The following is an 18,265-nucleotide window of genomic DNA, read 5'->3' as shown; positions in this document are numbered from 1 at the left end:
AACAAATCAACCAACAAAACTGGAGCTGGGCATGGTGGCACACACCTGTAGTCCTAGATACTCAGGAGGCTGAGGTGAGAGGATCACTTGAGCCCAGGGGTTTGAGACCAGCATGGGCAACAACACAAGACCCCATCTCCAAAAAAGTCAACCAAACAAAAAACTGGAAGCAAAGAGTGTACAAAATAAATACTTCAAAACTCAGGAAGAGTTAGGAGAACTTGGAAATAAGTTAATAGAATGGGATGAGAAAACAGTGGCTCTAAGTGAAAGGATGAGCAAATGAGAATATGAAAGAGAGTAGAACTGAGAGAGAGAGAAACAAACATTCCCAAGGAAGAGTGGTTTATTTCTACTAAGTGGGAAATTCCTCAGATAGAAGCAAGTCTCCTTGGTTAAGCAAATGGATGTTCTATGACCAAAATGACTTTGTTCCCCCTAATCTGCCCATTCCACTCCCAATTTTTTAAAATTTCTTTTCATTTTTCCTGAATACACACACACAGTCTAGTTGGGAAGGTGTGGGCAAGCTCTGGAGGCGTGTGTTCAGAGGGGGTGTGTCTGTGGCATGAGGGCAGGAGCTGATCCACATGGTAGCAGAAAGGGACAGTCAAAAGAAAAAAGATATTTGGTCAAACTTACCGACATCTGCCTTGACCTCTACATTCTCAAATACAGAACCAGCCAGTGCTATGTGGTCTGGCAGAGAAAGAAGCCATGGTTGCCTCCATGTCTTGGGTGCTTGGAGCTTTTCCATGGTACCAAGAGGAACAGTTTAGTGCAGAACTCACCCTCCATAAAGGTGAGTACAAGAGGTGCACTCAGATAGCATACAATCAGGTTTTATTTAAGTTCTTTTTTATTTTCCTCCACACTGGCAAAAGTTCCGAGGGAGCCTAAAGTTTTGTAAACATTTTAACTATCCCTCTTACCCACCCCCCACTTTTGAATTTACAAAGCAAAGGAGAGTAGGAGCCCAAATTTTTAATGGTTTCCTCTCCCCTCATGCTATTTGATCCAAAAACTATATACAATTTTGTAGCAGTCTCTGTATAGTTATTATACATGTTTAGAAGGGAGGGAGGCAAGAAGGGATAGGGAGACTGGTGATCCAAAATAATAAAAATAGAAGCCAAATATAATACTCCAAACCCAAACTGCCCTCAGAGCAACTCCAGCCTTCTTCAGGCAACAATGACAGGAAGTAAAGGTGCTTTTCCAGGGGCTGCCCAGACCACAGCACCTCTCGCACAGGCACAGCTGCCCAATGACTCCAACCCAGTGTGAGTGGCAATTCCAGGTGATGTTCTGTAGGGGTCTGGTGGAGGCAGGAAGAGTATTTGTTTATAAATAGGGCTTGAGTACATTTCTACTTGAAGTGAAAGGTATTAGGAGGCCATGACCAGAAGCCAGGCCAGGCTTCCCACTCCCGTTTTCGCCCATCCCCTCCAGCCCACTGCATCCTCCTGTATAGTAGATTCCATGGATGAAGGTCTTAAAGATGGACAGGTTCTGTATGTTCTCTTTTCAGAAAAGGCAAGCAACTTGCCATCCCAGAATCTTTACACAAAACCTTTTCCAGGCTACAGCAAGACACACACGCAATGCTCTGAGGACCAGATGAAATTCCAGGCTTTTATCGGAAGCAAAAGTTTATCCCTATCCAAAAATGAAATTATACAAATTCATACATATGGTAAAGATCCTAGCTGCCTCTTAAACGAGACAAATTTTCAGCAGAAGGGCCCAAAACAAAATGGTCCTAGTCCTCTGAAGTAAAAATATTTATGGGAAAAATCAGTTTTTGTAAGAAAGAAAAATTAAGAATAGTCTCTCTCCCAGGCCATACAGTTTCCTTTGTCCAATCAGGTTGGAGTATGCCAGGGGAGATCAGCTTGCTCAGAAGTCACTATCTAACGAAGAAAAACACAAATCCTTTCAGAGAAAGGACGCTCAGAAAGAACAGGTGAGGAGTGTGTAACATCAAACCAATCCAACCTCATCTCAACCCCACTCAGGGCCTCTCTGATGCAATCCCAAAGTTAGCAGTGGCAATGCAACTTTTAGACCAGGAGAGCTCTGACTGCCTGCTGGATACTTGAGTCACAGTCCATGGGGTGTTTTGTTACTGGCCAATGTCTGTTAACCATTAACTCTCTTCATGATTGCACCAGTTAGACCTCTTGCCCTGATAGGGGGAAAAAGAAGAAGAAAAAAAATAGAAGGAAAAAAAGTGACAAGAGAAAGCAAGCTGCTAATGGCCGATCCCAACACACTTTCTGGGAGACAGTAGATGAAATCACAGCACAGTGAACACATGCTGCCTAAAATCAGCCTTGGTGGGGAGTAATCCCAACTGCCACCCGCAAGACACAGGGTCCAGTCCACTTATCTATAGTCTGAGATGTTCACCAACAAAAATGGATTAAAGAATCTTGGACACAAAGGGCCAGAAGAAAAAGCCTGAGATGATCGGTTCTGTGATTTGTTGCAGAGTGATAAAAAGAGTAAATGGTGAGTAAGTGTTGTGTCCAAAGGTGGAGACTCCATAGTCGGCAGACAGGAGAGGGATGGCCAGTCCACTGGCAGGTGCTCAGTAGTCATCCAACGTCTCGATTTCACCCATGTTGAGTCGCTCCGATGATGCATTGACTGAAAATCCTGCAAAAAAAAAAAAAAAAAAAAAAAAAAACTGGCTATGAGTGACCACACACAGGCAACCAAGTTGCTCAAATTCTAGGCAGTGAGCTGGAATGTAAGTCTGTGTTCGTTTGTCCAGGCTGGAGTGCAGTGGCGTGATCTCAGCTCACTGTAACCTCCACCTCCTGGTTTCAAGCAATTCTCACGCCTTACCTCCCAAGTAGCTGGACTACAGGCACATGCCACCATGCCCGGCTCATTTTTTTGTATTTTTAGTAGAGATAGGGTTTCACTGTGTTAGCCAGTCTGGTCTTGAACTCCTGACCTCAAATGATCCACCTGCCTCGGCCTCTCAAAGTACTGGGATTACAGGCGTGAGCCACCGCGCCTGGCCAGTCTTTTGTTTTTGAGCGTACCAAGAAGTATAAGACAAAATAAAGATAAAGGTCACAGCAGTAGCTTTCTGTTCTTCCAATGAGAGAAATTCTTTATTTTCTTAGGGTTCTGATATAACTTAATTAGGAAGGAAAATAAAACAAAATAACATCACACCAATTAAAAAGAACTGCAGGCCAGGCGCGGTGGCTCATGCCTTAATCCCAGCACTCTGGGAGGCCGAGGCAGGCGGATCACGAGGTCAGGAGATCAAGACCATCCTGGCTAACATGGTGAAACCCCGTCTCTACTAAAAATACGAAGAAAATTAGCTGGGTGTGGTGGTGGGTGCCTGTAGTCCCAGCTACTCGGGAGGCTGAGGCAGAATAATTGCTTGAACCTGGGCGACAGAGCTTGCAGTGAGCCAGGATCGCGCCACTGCACTCCAGCCTGGGCGACAGAGTGAGACTCTGTCTCAAAACAAAAAAAAACCCTGCAAACCACTGCTTTAGAGAATCAGAGAAAATAATAGGACGTGAGTATGTATCAAGGACAGGCTGGGCTGGCCCTGGGGGAAAGTTCATGCAGGAGGTCTACCTTAAAAGAAATGGGAGTGGGCAGGCGGGTTACCATGGAGGGTTGTACACAGTAAGTTCTTGGTAACTACTTGATCATATAACTTTGAAATCTGAGTGGGATTAATACCCCTTTAAACCCCAACCCACTTTAATGGGAATACTTCTTCCCACCAGTCAAAAACTTTATGAAAGTTCTGGCCCAGAGCTTTTGACACTCAGGGTGAGAGGCTCCAGGGAAGACACACTATAAGATCCTTAGAGTCCTCGCATATTCTCTTTCCCAGAGTAGACAAAGCAAGAAGACTAAAGTACTCTAACTCGATCTACTGTAAATATATCTGCAAAGGAAAGGATTTCAATTAGTAATATCTGATTAACCAAAATAGAATTTGGTTTAGAAAAAGCAGTACTAGCACACCCATTGAAGGCAATAAGCAGTACTCACAAACACAACAGACAGTTGAAAACCTAATGCTGGCTGGGCGCGGTGGGTGGATTACTTGAGGCCAGGAGTTCGAGATCAGACTGGCCAACATGGCAAAAACCTGTCTCTACTCAAAATACAAAAAATTAGCTGGGCGTGATGCTGCACGCCTGAAATCCCAGCCGGGAAGCTGAGGCACGAGAATCGCTTGAACCCAGGAGGCAGTGAGCTGAGAACACATCACTGCACTCCAGCCTGGGCAACAGAGTGAGACCTTGTCTCAAAAAAAAGAAAAGAAAAAAAGAAAATCTAATGCCAAATGCCCAATGGTCACATGTATGTAATTTTTCCAAAACTTCTATAATTGAAGGTTGATAAAAATTATGATGAACAATGCCTCTTTAAACTGACTGACTCCCCAAAAATGTTCCAGTTCCTCTACCTTGAATAAAATCCCAAATTGTTTTAGCTATTTGAATACCAAAAAGTAAACAGGCAATGTCCTTATTCTAAAAGCAGTTCTGTTAATATTAGCTGGGTTTTCTGCAGCCTCTTGTTTTTTAAAATTCAAGTTTTCAAATAAATACACATTTGAAATGTAACAGTAACAAACAAAAATGCCTTACATAAAAATACCTTAATTAACTGACTCAAAAATATCATGATTCAAAAAAACAAACATGCCTATTTATCAACCAAAAAAGTTGTGGTACAAATTGCTTACAAGACCAAATACAGGGAGAGGCTAGGATTCCAAACCCCATCCTGAGTTTGACCCCATCAACTGTGTTCCAATAACACAGTCTTTTTCTTCCCCCTTGAAAATAATGAAAGCCTTAGTGTTTTTATATATATATATATATATGTATTTTTAAAGACAGGGTCTCACTCTGTCACCCAGGCTGCAGTGCAGTGGTGCGATCTTGGCTCACTGCAACTTCCATCTCCCTGGCTGAAGCGATCCTCCCACCTCAGCCTCCCCAGTAGCTGGGACTACAAGCATGTGCCACCACACCCAAGTCATTTTTGTAATTTTTGTAGAGACAGGGTTTCAGCATGTAGCCCAGGCTGGTCCCCAACTCCTGGATTCAAGCAATCTGCCCAAGTTGGCCTCCCAAAGTGCTGGGATTACAGGCATGAGCCACCGTGCCTGGCCCTAATATTTATGTTTTTAAAGTAACAGTTAATTAGGCAAGTACAAGAACCTAAAGGCCAAACAGTCTGTGAAATAAAATATTACTCTATTCTGAGGCAGGCTTTTCATTGACTTCATGTATATCTTAAAAACAGATAAAATGTGATAAAAGGCAATAATGAACTACATGCAAAAGAAGTGGAAGTATAATTTAAAAGCTAAATTAATTTTACTCATGCAAAGACAGGAAGGGAAAAGTCTGTGGCCAAAAAAAGTTGATTAATATGTTAATTATCAGTCTAGGCTTTTAGCAAACAGACATATTCTCATTCAACTGTCATTTAAAAAACTGGCAAGGTATGCATTCATCCTTTGGCTGAATGCCATTCTTTATCAAATTCAGCCATTTGATGTAAGGGAAAGTTCTGGGTACCATGAAACCCAAGGCAACACAAACAAGGATTCAATCCACTATACCTGGCTCTAAAGATGATATTCTGTGAGGTTCAGAGCATAGTCTCACTTACATGAGTTCTTTAAGATTTGTGAAGTTGTCCTTATAAGGAAAGTCTGGGGGAAACTGTATTGTGTGTTTATCACATCCGAGTGCAGGCTGTTGATTCACAATGACCACCAGAAGAGCTCTAAAAAGAGGAAGCCAGCCGGGCGTGGTGGCTCACCTTTGTAATCCCAGCACTTTGGGAGGCCAAGGTGGGCAGATCATGAGGTCAGGAGATCAAGACCATCCTAGTCAACATGGTGAAACCCCGTCTCTACCAAAATACAAAAATTAGCTGGCGTGGTGGCATGCACCTGTAGTCCCAGCTACTTGGGAGGCTGAGGCAGGGGAAATCACTTGAACCCAGGAGAGGGAGTTTGCCGTGAGCTAAGACTGCGCCACTGCGCTCCACTCTGGCGACAGAGCAAGACTCCTGTCTCAAAAAAAAAAAAGGAAAAAAAAGAGGAAGGCTATTGGAGATAGGAGATATTGGAGAATATTGGTAAATAAAATGAGGTTGTGGCCCCCCTCAGCTGGTTTGTTTAGAAGCAAAATTCTCTTTCCATCAGTGACTGCTTTTTCAATGAAGACTTCCCATTTTCCCATTTTATGCATGGGGAATGTGTAGCTAATGGGTAATTTTTTCTCAGTATACAAATTATATGAAATATGTAAATTAAAAAATAAGAAGTGAAAATGAAATGAGTAAGTACAGGACAAAAATGAGCAATTATGAGAGGAATTTCCAGACTGAGGTTTAGGTGAGCAGTAATTTTCATAACCTCAGTGAGTATCCTCAATACTTTGTTCAACATTTGTTTTTCTTCCCCTTCAAGGTATATGGATTCCTTAAACTCTACTCCTAGGATGACCTATCTCCCACCCTTATAGTGAGGTTTTTAAAGTCCCTTCCTTTCTTAGATCTATAAATAGAAGATGAGATCCAAGGGAATATTTAAGTCCAAACGGTCTGACCTCATTTTCAGAGCAACCTTTTCCCTAACAGCTTATCCTCAAGTCCGAAAGATTCTTAGCTAGAAACCACAGTTAGAATTTAAGGAATGTTTTAAAATCTATTCACCTATTTCCATACAAATTGGAAAAAATTTTAGGCTGCTCCATCCATCCTTAACACCAACTTTTGAGATAGGCAGACGAAAACAGAATCACACCAGATCTACAAGCTCCCAAACCCAGCTTTCAGGCACCAATTCTTTATTACTATTATTTTAAAATATTTTAAATATTATTATTTTTAAATTATTATTTTTTTGAGATGGAATCGCACTCTGTTGCACAGGCTGCAGTGTAGTGACGTGATCTCAGCTCACTGCAACCTCCACCTCCCAGGCTCAAGTGATTCTCCTGTCTCAGCCTCCCGAGTAGCTGGGATTATAGGTGCCCACTACCATGCCCAGCTAATTTTGTATTTTTACTAGAGACGGGGTTTCCCCATGTTGGCCAGGCTGGTCTCTAACTCTTGACCTCAAGTGATCCACATGCCTCAGCCTCCCAAAGATCTGGGATTACAGGCGTTGAGTTACTGCGTCTGGCTTTAGGCACCAATTCTAAAGGACAGTCCTGAAAGTTAGGTTTTACTGTCATGTTGTTTTCACCAGGGCCGGAAGGCTCTGAGGGAAAGAGAGAATCCTACCAAGGGCACAGTAGGTTACCGCCTGCCTCTCACTGTGTGGGGTCTCAGGCTCTTCATGATGTCCCACAGGGACTTCAAACTCCACCCAGTCAACACTCAATTCCCCTCAGCCTGTTCCATGTTCCACCGCTTACCATTTCACAGCAAATGGCAACACCATCCATCCATCCTGCTCCCCAAGCCTGAGACCTTTCCACTCTTCTTGTCCAGTTAATTCTATCCCCTACATTTCTGAAATCCATCTAACTCCTTTTCATCCCCACTACCAAAACCCTATTCCAAGTCACTGGTATCTTTTACCTAGTCTAGCAGCCTCCTCACTGTTCTGCCCTCCTGACAGGACAACAACCGGAACTTCCATCTTTGCGAATATATTCTATTGCACTCTGGGAGGCCAAGGCGGGCAGATCACCTGAAGTCAGGAGTTCAAGACCAGCCTGGCCAACATGGCAAAACCCCATCTCTACTAAAAATACAAAAAGTAGCCGGGTGTGGCGGCATGTGCCTGTAGTCTCAGCTACTTAGGAAGCTGAGGCAGGAGAATCACTTGAACCCAGGAGGCGGAGGTTGCAGTGAGCTGAGATCATGCCACTACACTCCAGCCTGAGCAACAGTGACACTCCATCTCAAAGAAAAAGAAAAAAAAAAGGTTAGTTTCACTGTTGCAAAAAACATGGGCAGCCTATACTGTTTGTTATTCCTGAAGCAGTATTCTCCATCCTTTCTGCCATTCTTTCAAAGCCCAAATTCAGATGTCACCATTTCCAAGAAGCTAGAGTGCAGTGGCATGATCACAGTTCACTGCAGCCTTTAACTCCTGGTCAAGGAATCCCCCTGCCTCATTCTCCCAAGTAGCTGAGACTAAAGGTGTGCACCACCATGCCTATTTTTAAAATTTTTTGTAGGGATATGGTCTCATTATGTTATCCCAGCTGGTCTCAAACTCCTGGCCTCAAGTGACCTACCCACCTCAGCTTCCCAAAATGAACCACTGTGCCCAAGCCTGCCTTGCATGGTCCATAAAGACAGACAAAAATAGCCGTGGGTAACACAGAAGGGTGGAAAGAAAACAGGCCTGTCCTGAAAGCCCAGCCTCCCATAGCAGAAAGCTATGTAACACTGGGAAATGTTCTGAATCTCTGCGCCTTGGTCTACTCATTACTGGTGAAACTGGGATGTCACCTCATAATGCAAAGTAATTATATGATATATATGATATATAGAGTGATTACAAACACATATTGGTTCTCTTCTTGGAACACCTGATCGGATTAATGGTCTGCTTTCAATACAAATAAGCATTTAAGTTTTTAACATACTTTTAGTACCATCCATTATTAGCATCATTTTCCAACTAAATTACTAAAGATCCTCCAGGGAAATTCATATTAAATATGAAACAATACTTTAAAGCACCATACAATATAAGTTGTTATTAGATGAGGCACAGCTCCTGCACTGAAATGCCCAGTAAATACTGGCTACTTATTTTGAACCAGTTAAAACATTAGTTATTGATAAAAAGAAATATTTTCCTTCTTGAAAAACAATGCTCCATGGAGACTCACACAGGATAACTGGTATCACCTGCACTCCTCCAACACTCAGCTAAGACTTTAAGACTGTGCTCACCTAATAAACTGGGATCTGCTCGGACCATCTTCTGCTTTTTCTTCTTCTTGCCACTCTGCACAGCCTCAAAATTGGATTGTTGGTTGTTGCTTTGATTGGTCTGAAATACTGAATGGAGTGTACTGTGGTTCATCCCCCACACAGAGTCCTGCGAAATAAGCAGCATGACTGAGATTACGCAGCAGATTCAGACTTGGCTCACCTTAGGAAAATGTTTGGCTTGTCCTCACCTAATCAAGTACAAGCTTAAAAGCAGAAAAACAAAAAGTTTATCATCACATGTTCTAATAATAAAACCAAGAGCAGGCCACTGAGCCACCATTCTCCTCTATTTAGACTGAGACATCCCACTCAGGGCTCAGTGCCTCCACAAAGCCTGTCCTGGCTAACTCTGGGTTTCTACCCTGCTGTGATGGCAGAACTTCTCTGGTATATACAGAGTCTGTACCAAACACTAGGAAATGAATACTGCAAATAATCATGAGCAGATCACTGCACCCTAGCAATATACACCTCTCACCTAACTAAGAGCAGAAAACCTCTTTGTTCCCTGGGCCCCAGGACAGAGAGGACAGGGGTGGCATATTACCAAAGTTAAAGTCGTGTACCTTATTCCTATCAGCAATCCCAGAAAGAATCTGACCCCAAAATACTGTTTGTATACTTTCTACCAACTGGTTACACTGTGAAATTGCCTACTAGCCCTTCATGCCTCTTATTAGCCAATGAGCCAGTTGAAGGCACAGGTGGTAGTAGTGGGGGAGAAGTGGAAAAAGCTCTGTGGAAGGACAAACCTGGTGTGAGCATGTGTGTATGCGTGCGCCCATGGGTGCACGTGCTTACTGGGCTTCCACCTTCCTGTTTTAGCCTACAGTGGAGCCATTTCACAAATGCAAACAGTCTTCTATATTGCTATATGATGACTTCTCCTTAAAATATTTTTCCTAGGACTGGGCGTGGTAGCGCATGCCTGTAATCCCAGCACTTTGGGAGGCTGAGGCAGGCGGATCATGAGGTCGGGAATTCAAGACCAGCCTGGCCAACATAGTTAAACCCCATCTCTACTAAAAATACAAAAAATTAGCCACGCATGGTGGTGTGTGCCTGTAGTCCCAGCTACTCGGGAGGCTGAGAAAGGACAATCACTTGAATCTGGGAGTTGGAGGTTGCAGTGAGCCGAGATCGTGCCACTGCACTCCAGCCTGGGCAACAGAGTGACACTTCGTCTAAAAAAAATAAATAAATAAAATACTTTCCTAGAGTTTCAGTGTTCACATCTTTCACTTTCCTTCAATTTATGCCTGCTAGCCCATTACCCAGTTGGATGTTAAATGCCTTGTACTTCTCTGTATCTTCCACATCCTCACTGGAAGTGACCCATAATGAATACTGATTCTCTCTAAAAAAACAATTACAGGAGGAAAGGATATGAATATCTTTACGCCCTTCCATAAGCCTTGCCAACTTGTCTTTCAGAAAACTTGTACAATTGATTCTCACAGATTCTGTATTTGTGAATTCACCTACTTGTTAAAATGTATTTGTAACCCCAAAATGAATACTTGTAGTGCTTTTATGGTCATTCTAGAAATACACATACTCAGAGCAAAAAACGTGAGATGCTAAAGGCATATATTCCCAGTCAAGATAGAATAAGGAAACAATGCCTTCTTATTACAGTTCTCAATACTGCCAACAAGTACTCTTTTTGTGGTCTAAAGTGCCATGTTTTCCAAATTTTTGCGCTTTTTATTAATGATTTCACTTTTTTTTTTTTTTTTTTGAGGCAGAGTCTCACTCTGTCACCCAGGCTGGAGTGCTGTGGTGAGATCTTGGCTCACTGCAACCTCTGCCTCCCAGGTTCAAGCAATTCTCCTGCCTCAGCCTCCTGAGTAGCTGGGACCATAAGAGCACATCACCATGCCTGGTTAATTTTTGTATTTTTTGTAGAGACAGTATTTCACCATGTTGGCCAAGCTGGTCTTGAACTACTGACCTCATGATCCACCCACCTCGGCCTCCCAAACTGCTGGGATTACAGGCATGAGCCACCAGATTTCACTGTTTAAAGTGGCCCTCAACTATAGTGCTGAAGAACTGGTTGGTGTTCCTAAGTACAGGAAGGCTGTGAGGTGCCTTAGGAAGAAAATATGTGTGCTGGATAAGCTTCATTTGGGCAGGAATAGTAGTGCTATTGGTTGTGAGTTCAATAATAATGAATCAACATATATGAAATGAGGTGTCTTTAAAAAGACACACACACAAAACAAGATTATGTACTGATCAGGTGAGGAAAATGTTGTGACTAGAGGTTTATGGGAACCTAACCCTATATATCCCCTAGGAGCAATGGTTCAGTATTTGCTCAAATTCAGTGTTCATGGGGACTTTACAGAATATAACTACTGTGAATAATGAGAATCATTGCTGTATCTTTTACATCCCCAGCAACATGAAGTATCTGGCATGCTGCAGTGTTGTCAGTACTGAGTACAGTGCATCCTGAACACTGGAGAATTCAACATTTTAAGTTTTAACTTTTCAAAACCAGATCTATGGGTTTGACACGTTGAAATGTGCAATCTAACTATGACACAAATACGAACCAAGAAAAATGCAACTGGTAAACCTAGTGTAAAATGAATGGTCGTAACTTGCTATTTGGGAGATACACAAAGGTATCTGGACAAATAATTTGAAAATATGAAGTCTACACATTTTTAAAAGCATGGTTACTGGATATACAAAAATGGTACCTTTGTATTAATTTTCATTTCTTGGGTTACTCAACATCTAAAGGTACTAACCCTCAGAGGTACTGCATACACTACACTACTTTATACCTGCTGCTGCGGCTGCTGTTGCGGCTGCTGCTGTGGCTGCTGTGGTGGCTGTTGCTGTTGCTGCTGCTGCTGCTGCTGCTGCCGCTGCTGGTTGGCTTTCTGTTTGGCACGGCGCTCAAGGAACTGCTTGGCAAACTCCTTGGCCTCAGAAGTATCTCCCAAATAGGCCCTGATATAATCATGGACCTCATAAGGAGATTCTACTTCTTTCAGGAAAGAAACAAATGTGGGAACTGCAAAATGGGAGGGGAGAAGACAAGGGTAACAATGAAATAATGAAAGAGAACATATAAAAATCAGTTTCCATTTTTAATATATCTTTATACCTAATCAAACATTAACGACAGAAACTTGATAAGTATGCAGCAATTGTGTTTAAATATTCTTTAATCTACCCTACAGAAATGAAAAAAACACTACAATCACAACACCCATATCACATGTTTAATTTCACTGAATGTTACACTGACTGAAACAGTTACTTGGCTAAGGCTGAAGTAATTTGGGGATTCATTCTTTCCTTAAAAATCCCCAAATTCAATAAGTATTTATTAACTCCTATGATGTGTGCCAGGCACTACAACATATACTAAAGAAAACAGCTATATCCTCCTGGAACTTTCAATCCACTGAGATTTTTTTTAGAGAGAAATCAAATGGAAAATGTAAGCAGTGTGTGTTACAGGAGAAAAGCATGAGTATCAGAGTTAGACAAACATGGGTTTAAAACCTGACTCCGAAATTTGCTGGCTGTGTGACCTTGATGAGTTATTTAACCATTCTGAGCCTCTGTTTCCTAATTTATAAAATGGGGATAATATCACCTATCTTGTAAAGGTATCTTCAAAAATCACTGCTAATCAAATAACTGGGATACTACATATTAACTTCAAGAGCGTGCCTAGCACATGGTAGGTGCTTAATGCATGGCAGCCATGACTGTTACTTAAAACTGTTTTCTCTGTAGACTTTTAAATCATTAGATATTGTTACACTGCTGCAAAGGAACCCTTTAAATCCTTTACTGCTATTTTTCACAGTTTCTTGGTTTTAGACAGGGTATCAGAGGTGGACTAATCAACTCAGCCTGTTAGTTATGGGAATCCTGACATGACCAGTCTCTCTTCAAACATTCAGGGATGGGAGACAGTTCTGTTTGTAAACAGCTAACCATCAGCAAGTTTTTCTCTAAACTGTGCCAAAGCCTTTTCACTTCTGCACATTGGTCCTAGTTTTACCTCACACAAAATAAGTGTACTTGCTTTATCACAATTCCCACTCCCTCCCCCAAAGGTAGAAAGGGAATGATGTCACATCACCTCAGCCATCACTTGTCCAGGTTGACCTTTGTCTCCAGCATGACAGTTACTTTTTTTTCAATCTGACATAGCTGGCAATGTTCGCCATAAAATGAACAGTATGGAACTAAGACCTCCTCTGTCCTGTGTATCATTAAGGCAGTCTAAGACGGCATTTAATTTTTGACAACCACCAATAACCTATTTGAGTTTAGTATTACTAGACTTTTCTCACAAGTAATACTATTAAAGAGTCAAGTTCCCACGGCAGGTGCAGGAGTTGACCTCCTTAGATTTCATCTTTTGACTTCTGGACCACTGTTCAAATTTGCCAGCCTCTCTGTGGGTCCTGCTCTGTCATTCCACATGCCGGGTTTCCCTCCCCAATTCTTACCATCCAAGTTATTTGCCGTATTAAGGGCATGAAGCATCTGTTCACACCACTGGGTAAATCCATCTTGGGCTTTATTTACTCCCTGAAAGAGCTTCAGCAACTTTTCTTCTTCTTCTACTTTCTTATTCTGCCGGTTAGACACACCTACAGATTTACTAAAGCAAAACAATAGGGCGATATTATATTCCCAGAAACTGTTACTATATGATTATAGCACAACACCATAAATAATGTCTTGGCAACACTGGATGGATGTCCAGTAATCCAATGCTTGGCTCCAAAAAAGAAAAAAATTCAAATATTTGGATTGGATATACCCTTAACATCTAGTCTCAGTTAATATATCTTAATTTCTGGATAAAGGGCATCTATTTAGAAAAAAGGATGAAATTCTTCCTATGTGTCCTTAGGTAAGTTGTTTAATTTTACTAAGCCTCAGTCTCCTCATCTGTAAAATGGTACTAACACTTTTTTGGGTTATCATAAGTAATAGATATTGTATGAAAAGGCCTATAGCACAGTGCCTGGCAAAGATGCTCAATAAACTAACAAAAATTTATTGTCCTATATTCATATGTTAGGCCCTAAATCAAGAAGAAACAATCTGACAACACTACCATTTATTAAGTAGTTACTATGTGCCAGGCACTTACTACTTATCATGTATTCATTTAATCTTTGCAATTACATGCATAAAGTTGTTATTATTATCTTCATTTTACCGATGAGGGAACTGAGGCCCAAAGAGGTTCCCTCTTGCCCAAGGTCACACAGCTAATAAGTGGTAGTGCTGGGATTTGAGTTCATGTATTTAACACTAAAACCCATGCTCGTTCAACAACACTGTATACTGAGGAAAGAAAGATGAAGATGAAAATGTAACTAACTTATAAAAATAAATAGGTTTAAGGTCATTACAGAGGTATTTTATAATACTCATATTAATAGTATGAATCACTTAAAAATACAAATTTAGGAAAAATGCTAAGGTATCTAAAGAATACCTTGAAGAAATGTTCAACAACACAACAAAAACATTATGCTATTCCTAATATTTATTAAGTGGTTACCATGCGCTAGGTGATAGAATAAGTGCTCAGCAGAAGGAGCCCCAAGAAATAATACGAATATGTTTCTATGGGGAAGAAAGCAATCACCATAATTATGACTGCATGTGCTTGAACACAGATGAAAACGGTAAGTAAAAACTAAATAACTACCTTTTCCTGCCCACCCAACATCAAACTTCCTCCATCCTCACCTCCCAACCAACCAAGGTGCATAGGTGTGGTCATTTTGAGCCCTACCTGAGACTGGCGTTGTTTTTATTTTTATTTGTTGAATTCCTAGGTCCCACCTCTTTAACTGCATCATCCCAGAATCCCATGTTGGAGTTTTTAGTGTCAGCATTACTCCAAATACTACTGACTAGGTCAGATGCCCACTGGTTAGGAGGACCAGTATTTATAGAGCCCCAAACAGAATTCCCAATGCTGGTGTGCAGGTTGGAATGCTGTTAAAGAAAAAGAGAAAAATGATTATCGTTAATCATGTTAAAAAGATAAAAAGACAGTCAGAAAAGATAATACTAGTCCATAAAATGACAGCTTAGGAAAATGCACACACCGTATTGTTACGAGCTCTGTTTGGTTGCTGGTGCTGCTGCTGCTGCTGCTGCTGCTTTTGCATTTGCCTGGCCTCTTCCTGCTGGATCTCCAGAAGAGATTTCGTGGTACCTGAAGGTTTGCTGACATTCCCCCAACCTGACAGTTTCTGCTGTTGCTGCTGCTGCTGCTGCTGGAGAGCTTTCATCAACTCCCTCTGCTGGCGCCTTTGCTGTTGCATGAAAATAGAACCTAGCTGAGGATTCTTGTTTTTAGATAATAGTTATAAATATCCAGTATACTAAATGGAATACAAACACATAGTAGCTACATAAAATTAACTTGATGGGATTAAATTCTGCTGTTGCAAATAAAAATGTAAATCGCTAACAGTATTAAAAAGGAGAATAAAAACATCAAATGCAAAATTACTTCTTTTTTTGTTGTTGAGACGGTGTCTCAGTCTTTCGCCCAGGCTGAAATGCAGTGGCACACTCTCAGCCCACTGCAACCTCTGCCTCCCAGGTTCAAGCTACGATGCCCGGTTAATTTTTTGTATTTTTAGTAGAGATGGGATTTCACCGTATTGGCCAGGCTGGTCTCGAACTCCTGGCCTGAAGCGATCCACCCACCTCGGCTTCCCAAAGTGCTGGGATTACAGGCATGAGCCACCGTGCCTGGCCTCAGAATTACCTTTTTATTTATTTATTTATTTTGGAGAGAGGGCCTCACTCTGTCACTCAGGCTGGAGTGCAATGGCACGATCTCAGCTCACTGTAACCTCCACTTCCCAGGTTCCAGTGATTCTCCTGCCTCGGCCTCCTGAGTAGTTGGGATTATAGGCACCTGCCACCATGCCTGGCTAATTTTTGTATTTTTAGTAGAGACAGGGTTTCACCATGTTGGTCAGGCTGGTCTCGAACTCCTGACCTCGTAATCCACCCAACTTGGCCTCCCAAAGTGCTGGGATTACAGGCGTGAGCCACTGCGCCCGGCCAGAATTACTTCTTAAAAATTAAGTAGGCCTTTGGTTAAGCATAGAAATAAAACACATGTTTACTTCCTAAAACCCCCACCAAAATGACAATTTATACACACACACACACATACACACACACACACACACACACACACACAGCATAAACCCACAAGGACAAAGAAAACAGGATAGATTTTTTAAAATCTGAAAAGCAGATAAATAATGAGAACCAATGTAACAGATCCAATAAATTAAAATCTAAGTAAAGGAGCTCAGAAACAGGCAGATTCATAAAGAAGGCTCAGAAACTGGACGTGCTGAGTCTCTCCAACAGAGGAAGACTGGCTGAAAGGCTGTAAAAAGAAGCAGTAAGACTCCAAATTGCCTCCCGCACTCTACGCAGTTAGGCAATTCACTCTCCCTCAACACAGCAGAAAATTGAACATTCCCTGTCTGAAGAAGCCAAACCAGACTGGCACATTATCCTGTGGGGAAGCCAACCAGCTTGACAAGAAAACACACCTATAGGTAGGTACCAACAAATTGGGGCAGGGGTTGGGGGTGGACGTCCCCAACAGAACAACCCAGCCAGAAACGATTACAGGAAAGTCCATCAAGGTGCTGTACATACCAGAATCTCCAATCAGCTTTTGAGTGCCTTATTTGTAAATAGGAACAAACAGCCCAGAATTACCTAACATTTGACATAAACTTGAACATAAAAGCCAAAGACAAAAACAAACAAAAATAATTCAGCAGAAATAGAAATAAGAGAACAGGAAAATAGGAGTTGGCTTTTTAAGAAGCTATCAGTAAGTAATATCCTTAGAGAGATAAGATGCTGTATTCAATGAAACAAGAATAAAAGGCTATAAAAAATACTTAAAAGAACAAAATAAGGACTCACAGACGTTTGATATAAGATAGCACATATTAAAAGCTCAACATGGCCGGGTGTGGTAGCTCATGCCTGTAATACCCAATATTTAGGGAAGCCTAGGCAGGAGAATCATTTGAGCTCAGGAGTTCAAGAATACAGTGAGTTACCATCACACCACTGCACTCCAGCCTGGGTGACAGAGCAAGACCCTGTTTCTAAGAGGAGAAGCCCAATAGAAGGACTGGAGGTAAAACTGAGAAAATGCCCCATAGAAAAGATAAAAAGGGCAGGGTGCAGTGGCTCGTGCCTATAATCCCAACACTTTGGGAGGCCAAGGTGGGAAGATCGCTTGAGCTCAGGAGTTTGAGGGCAGCCTGGGTAATGTAGTGACACCTGTCTTAAAAAAAAAAAAAAAAAATTTTAAATTAGCCAGGCATGGTGGCACACGCCTGTAGTCCTAGCTACATTCCAGCCCAGGAGACAGAGCGAGACTTTATCAAAAAAGATAAACGCACAGATATGGAAAATGGGAGAAAAAACATGAGAAAGTAAAAATCAGTCCTGGGAGAAACATGTAAATAACAAGAACCCAAGAAAAATAAAACAGCAGCTATGTAGCAAGCTGAGAGTGTCCAGATTAGAACAGGTTAGAGGCCCCCAGAAAGGATGCCTCCAGGGATGACAATGAAATAAAAGTATCTTAGGTTTTTCTATGTAAGAAATATGTATTAAGAGGCACCCTTATGAATGGTATGGGAAGACTTAAAAGTTCCAAGAAAATTAAATGAAAATACAAATGAAGGCTGGGCACGGTGGCTCATGCCTGTTATCCCAACACTTTGGGAGGCTGAGGCGGGTGGATCACTTGAGGTCAGGAGTTTGAAATCAGCCTGGCCAACATGGTGAAACCCCATCTCTACTAAAAATAAAAAATAAAAAATAAAATAAAATAAAATAAAATTAGCTGGTGGTGGTGGCAAGTGCCTGTAATCCCAGCTACTTGGGAGGCTGAGGCAGGAGAATCACTTGAACCCAGGAGGTGGAGGTGGCAGTGAGCTGAGACCGCGCCACTGCACTCCTGCCTGGGTGACAGAGCGAGACTCAGTCTCTAAAAGGAAAAAAAGAAAAATAAAATACAAATGAAATAATTATTAACTTCTGGCAGGCAAGAGGAGACCTGGGATTCCTTGTCATCACCACTATTATTATATTTTCATTTGGTGGGGACCAAAATTAGTGGAATAGTTTTTAGCCATGAAGCGAGAGATATACTCTGTTCTGCATCCATTTGTTGATAACCTTTTAGAGAAAGATGATTCCAGAGAAAGTT

The 18,265-nt window shown here is 41.7% G+C and overlaps 1 protein-coding gene across 4 annotated transcripts in view; it reads right to left on the bottom strand.

Annotated features, from left to right (window-relative positions):
* Nucleotides 1-826: 826 nt before the first annotated feature.
* GIGYF2 (GRB10 interacting GYF protein 2) overlaps nucleotides 827-18,265 on the bottom strand; it is a 177,152-nt gene continuing 159,713 nt past the window's right edge. For all 4 annotated transcript variants that reach the window (XM_011980239.1, XM_011980241.1, XM_011980238.1 and 1 more), the window contains 6 exons: nucleotides 15,099-15,308; nucleotides 14,780-14,985; nucleotides 13,473-13,627; nucleotides 11,781-12,013; nucleotides 8,938-9,085; nucleotides 827-2,661 (listed from right to left, as the gene is read on the bottom strand). In XM_011980239.1, coding sequence (XP_011835629.1) covers nucleotides 2,594-2,661; nucleotides 8,938-9,085; nucleotides 11,781-12,013; nucleotides 13,473-13,627; nucleotides 14,780-14,985; nucleotides 15,099-15,308 — 1,020 coding nt within the window. In that variant the 3' untranslated portion in view covers nucleotides 827-2,593. The remainder of the gene's footprint in view (nucleotides 2,662-8,937; nucleotides 9,086-11,780; nucleotides 12,014-13,472; nucleotides 13,628-14,779; nucleotides 14,986-15,098; nucleotides 15,309-18,265) is intronic.

The sequence above is a fragment of the Mandrillus leucophaeus genome, unplaced genomic scaffold, assembly GCF_000951045.1.
Source record: "Mandrillus leucophaeus isolate KB7577 unplaced genomic scaffold, Mleu.le_1.0 Scaffold21, whole genome shotgun sequence".
Lineage (NCBI taxonomy): Eukaryota > Metazoa > Chordata > Mammalia > Primates > Cercopithecidae > Mandrillus > Mandrillus leucophaeus.
Note: the sequence above shows the minus strand (reverse complement) of the source record. Positions and strands in the feature narration are given on the sequence as shown.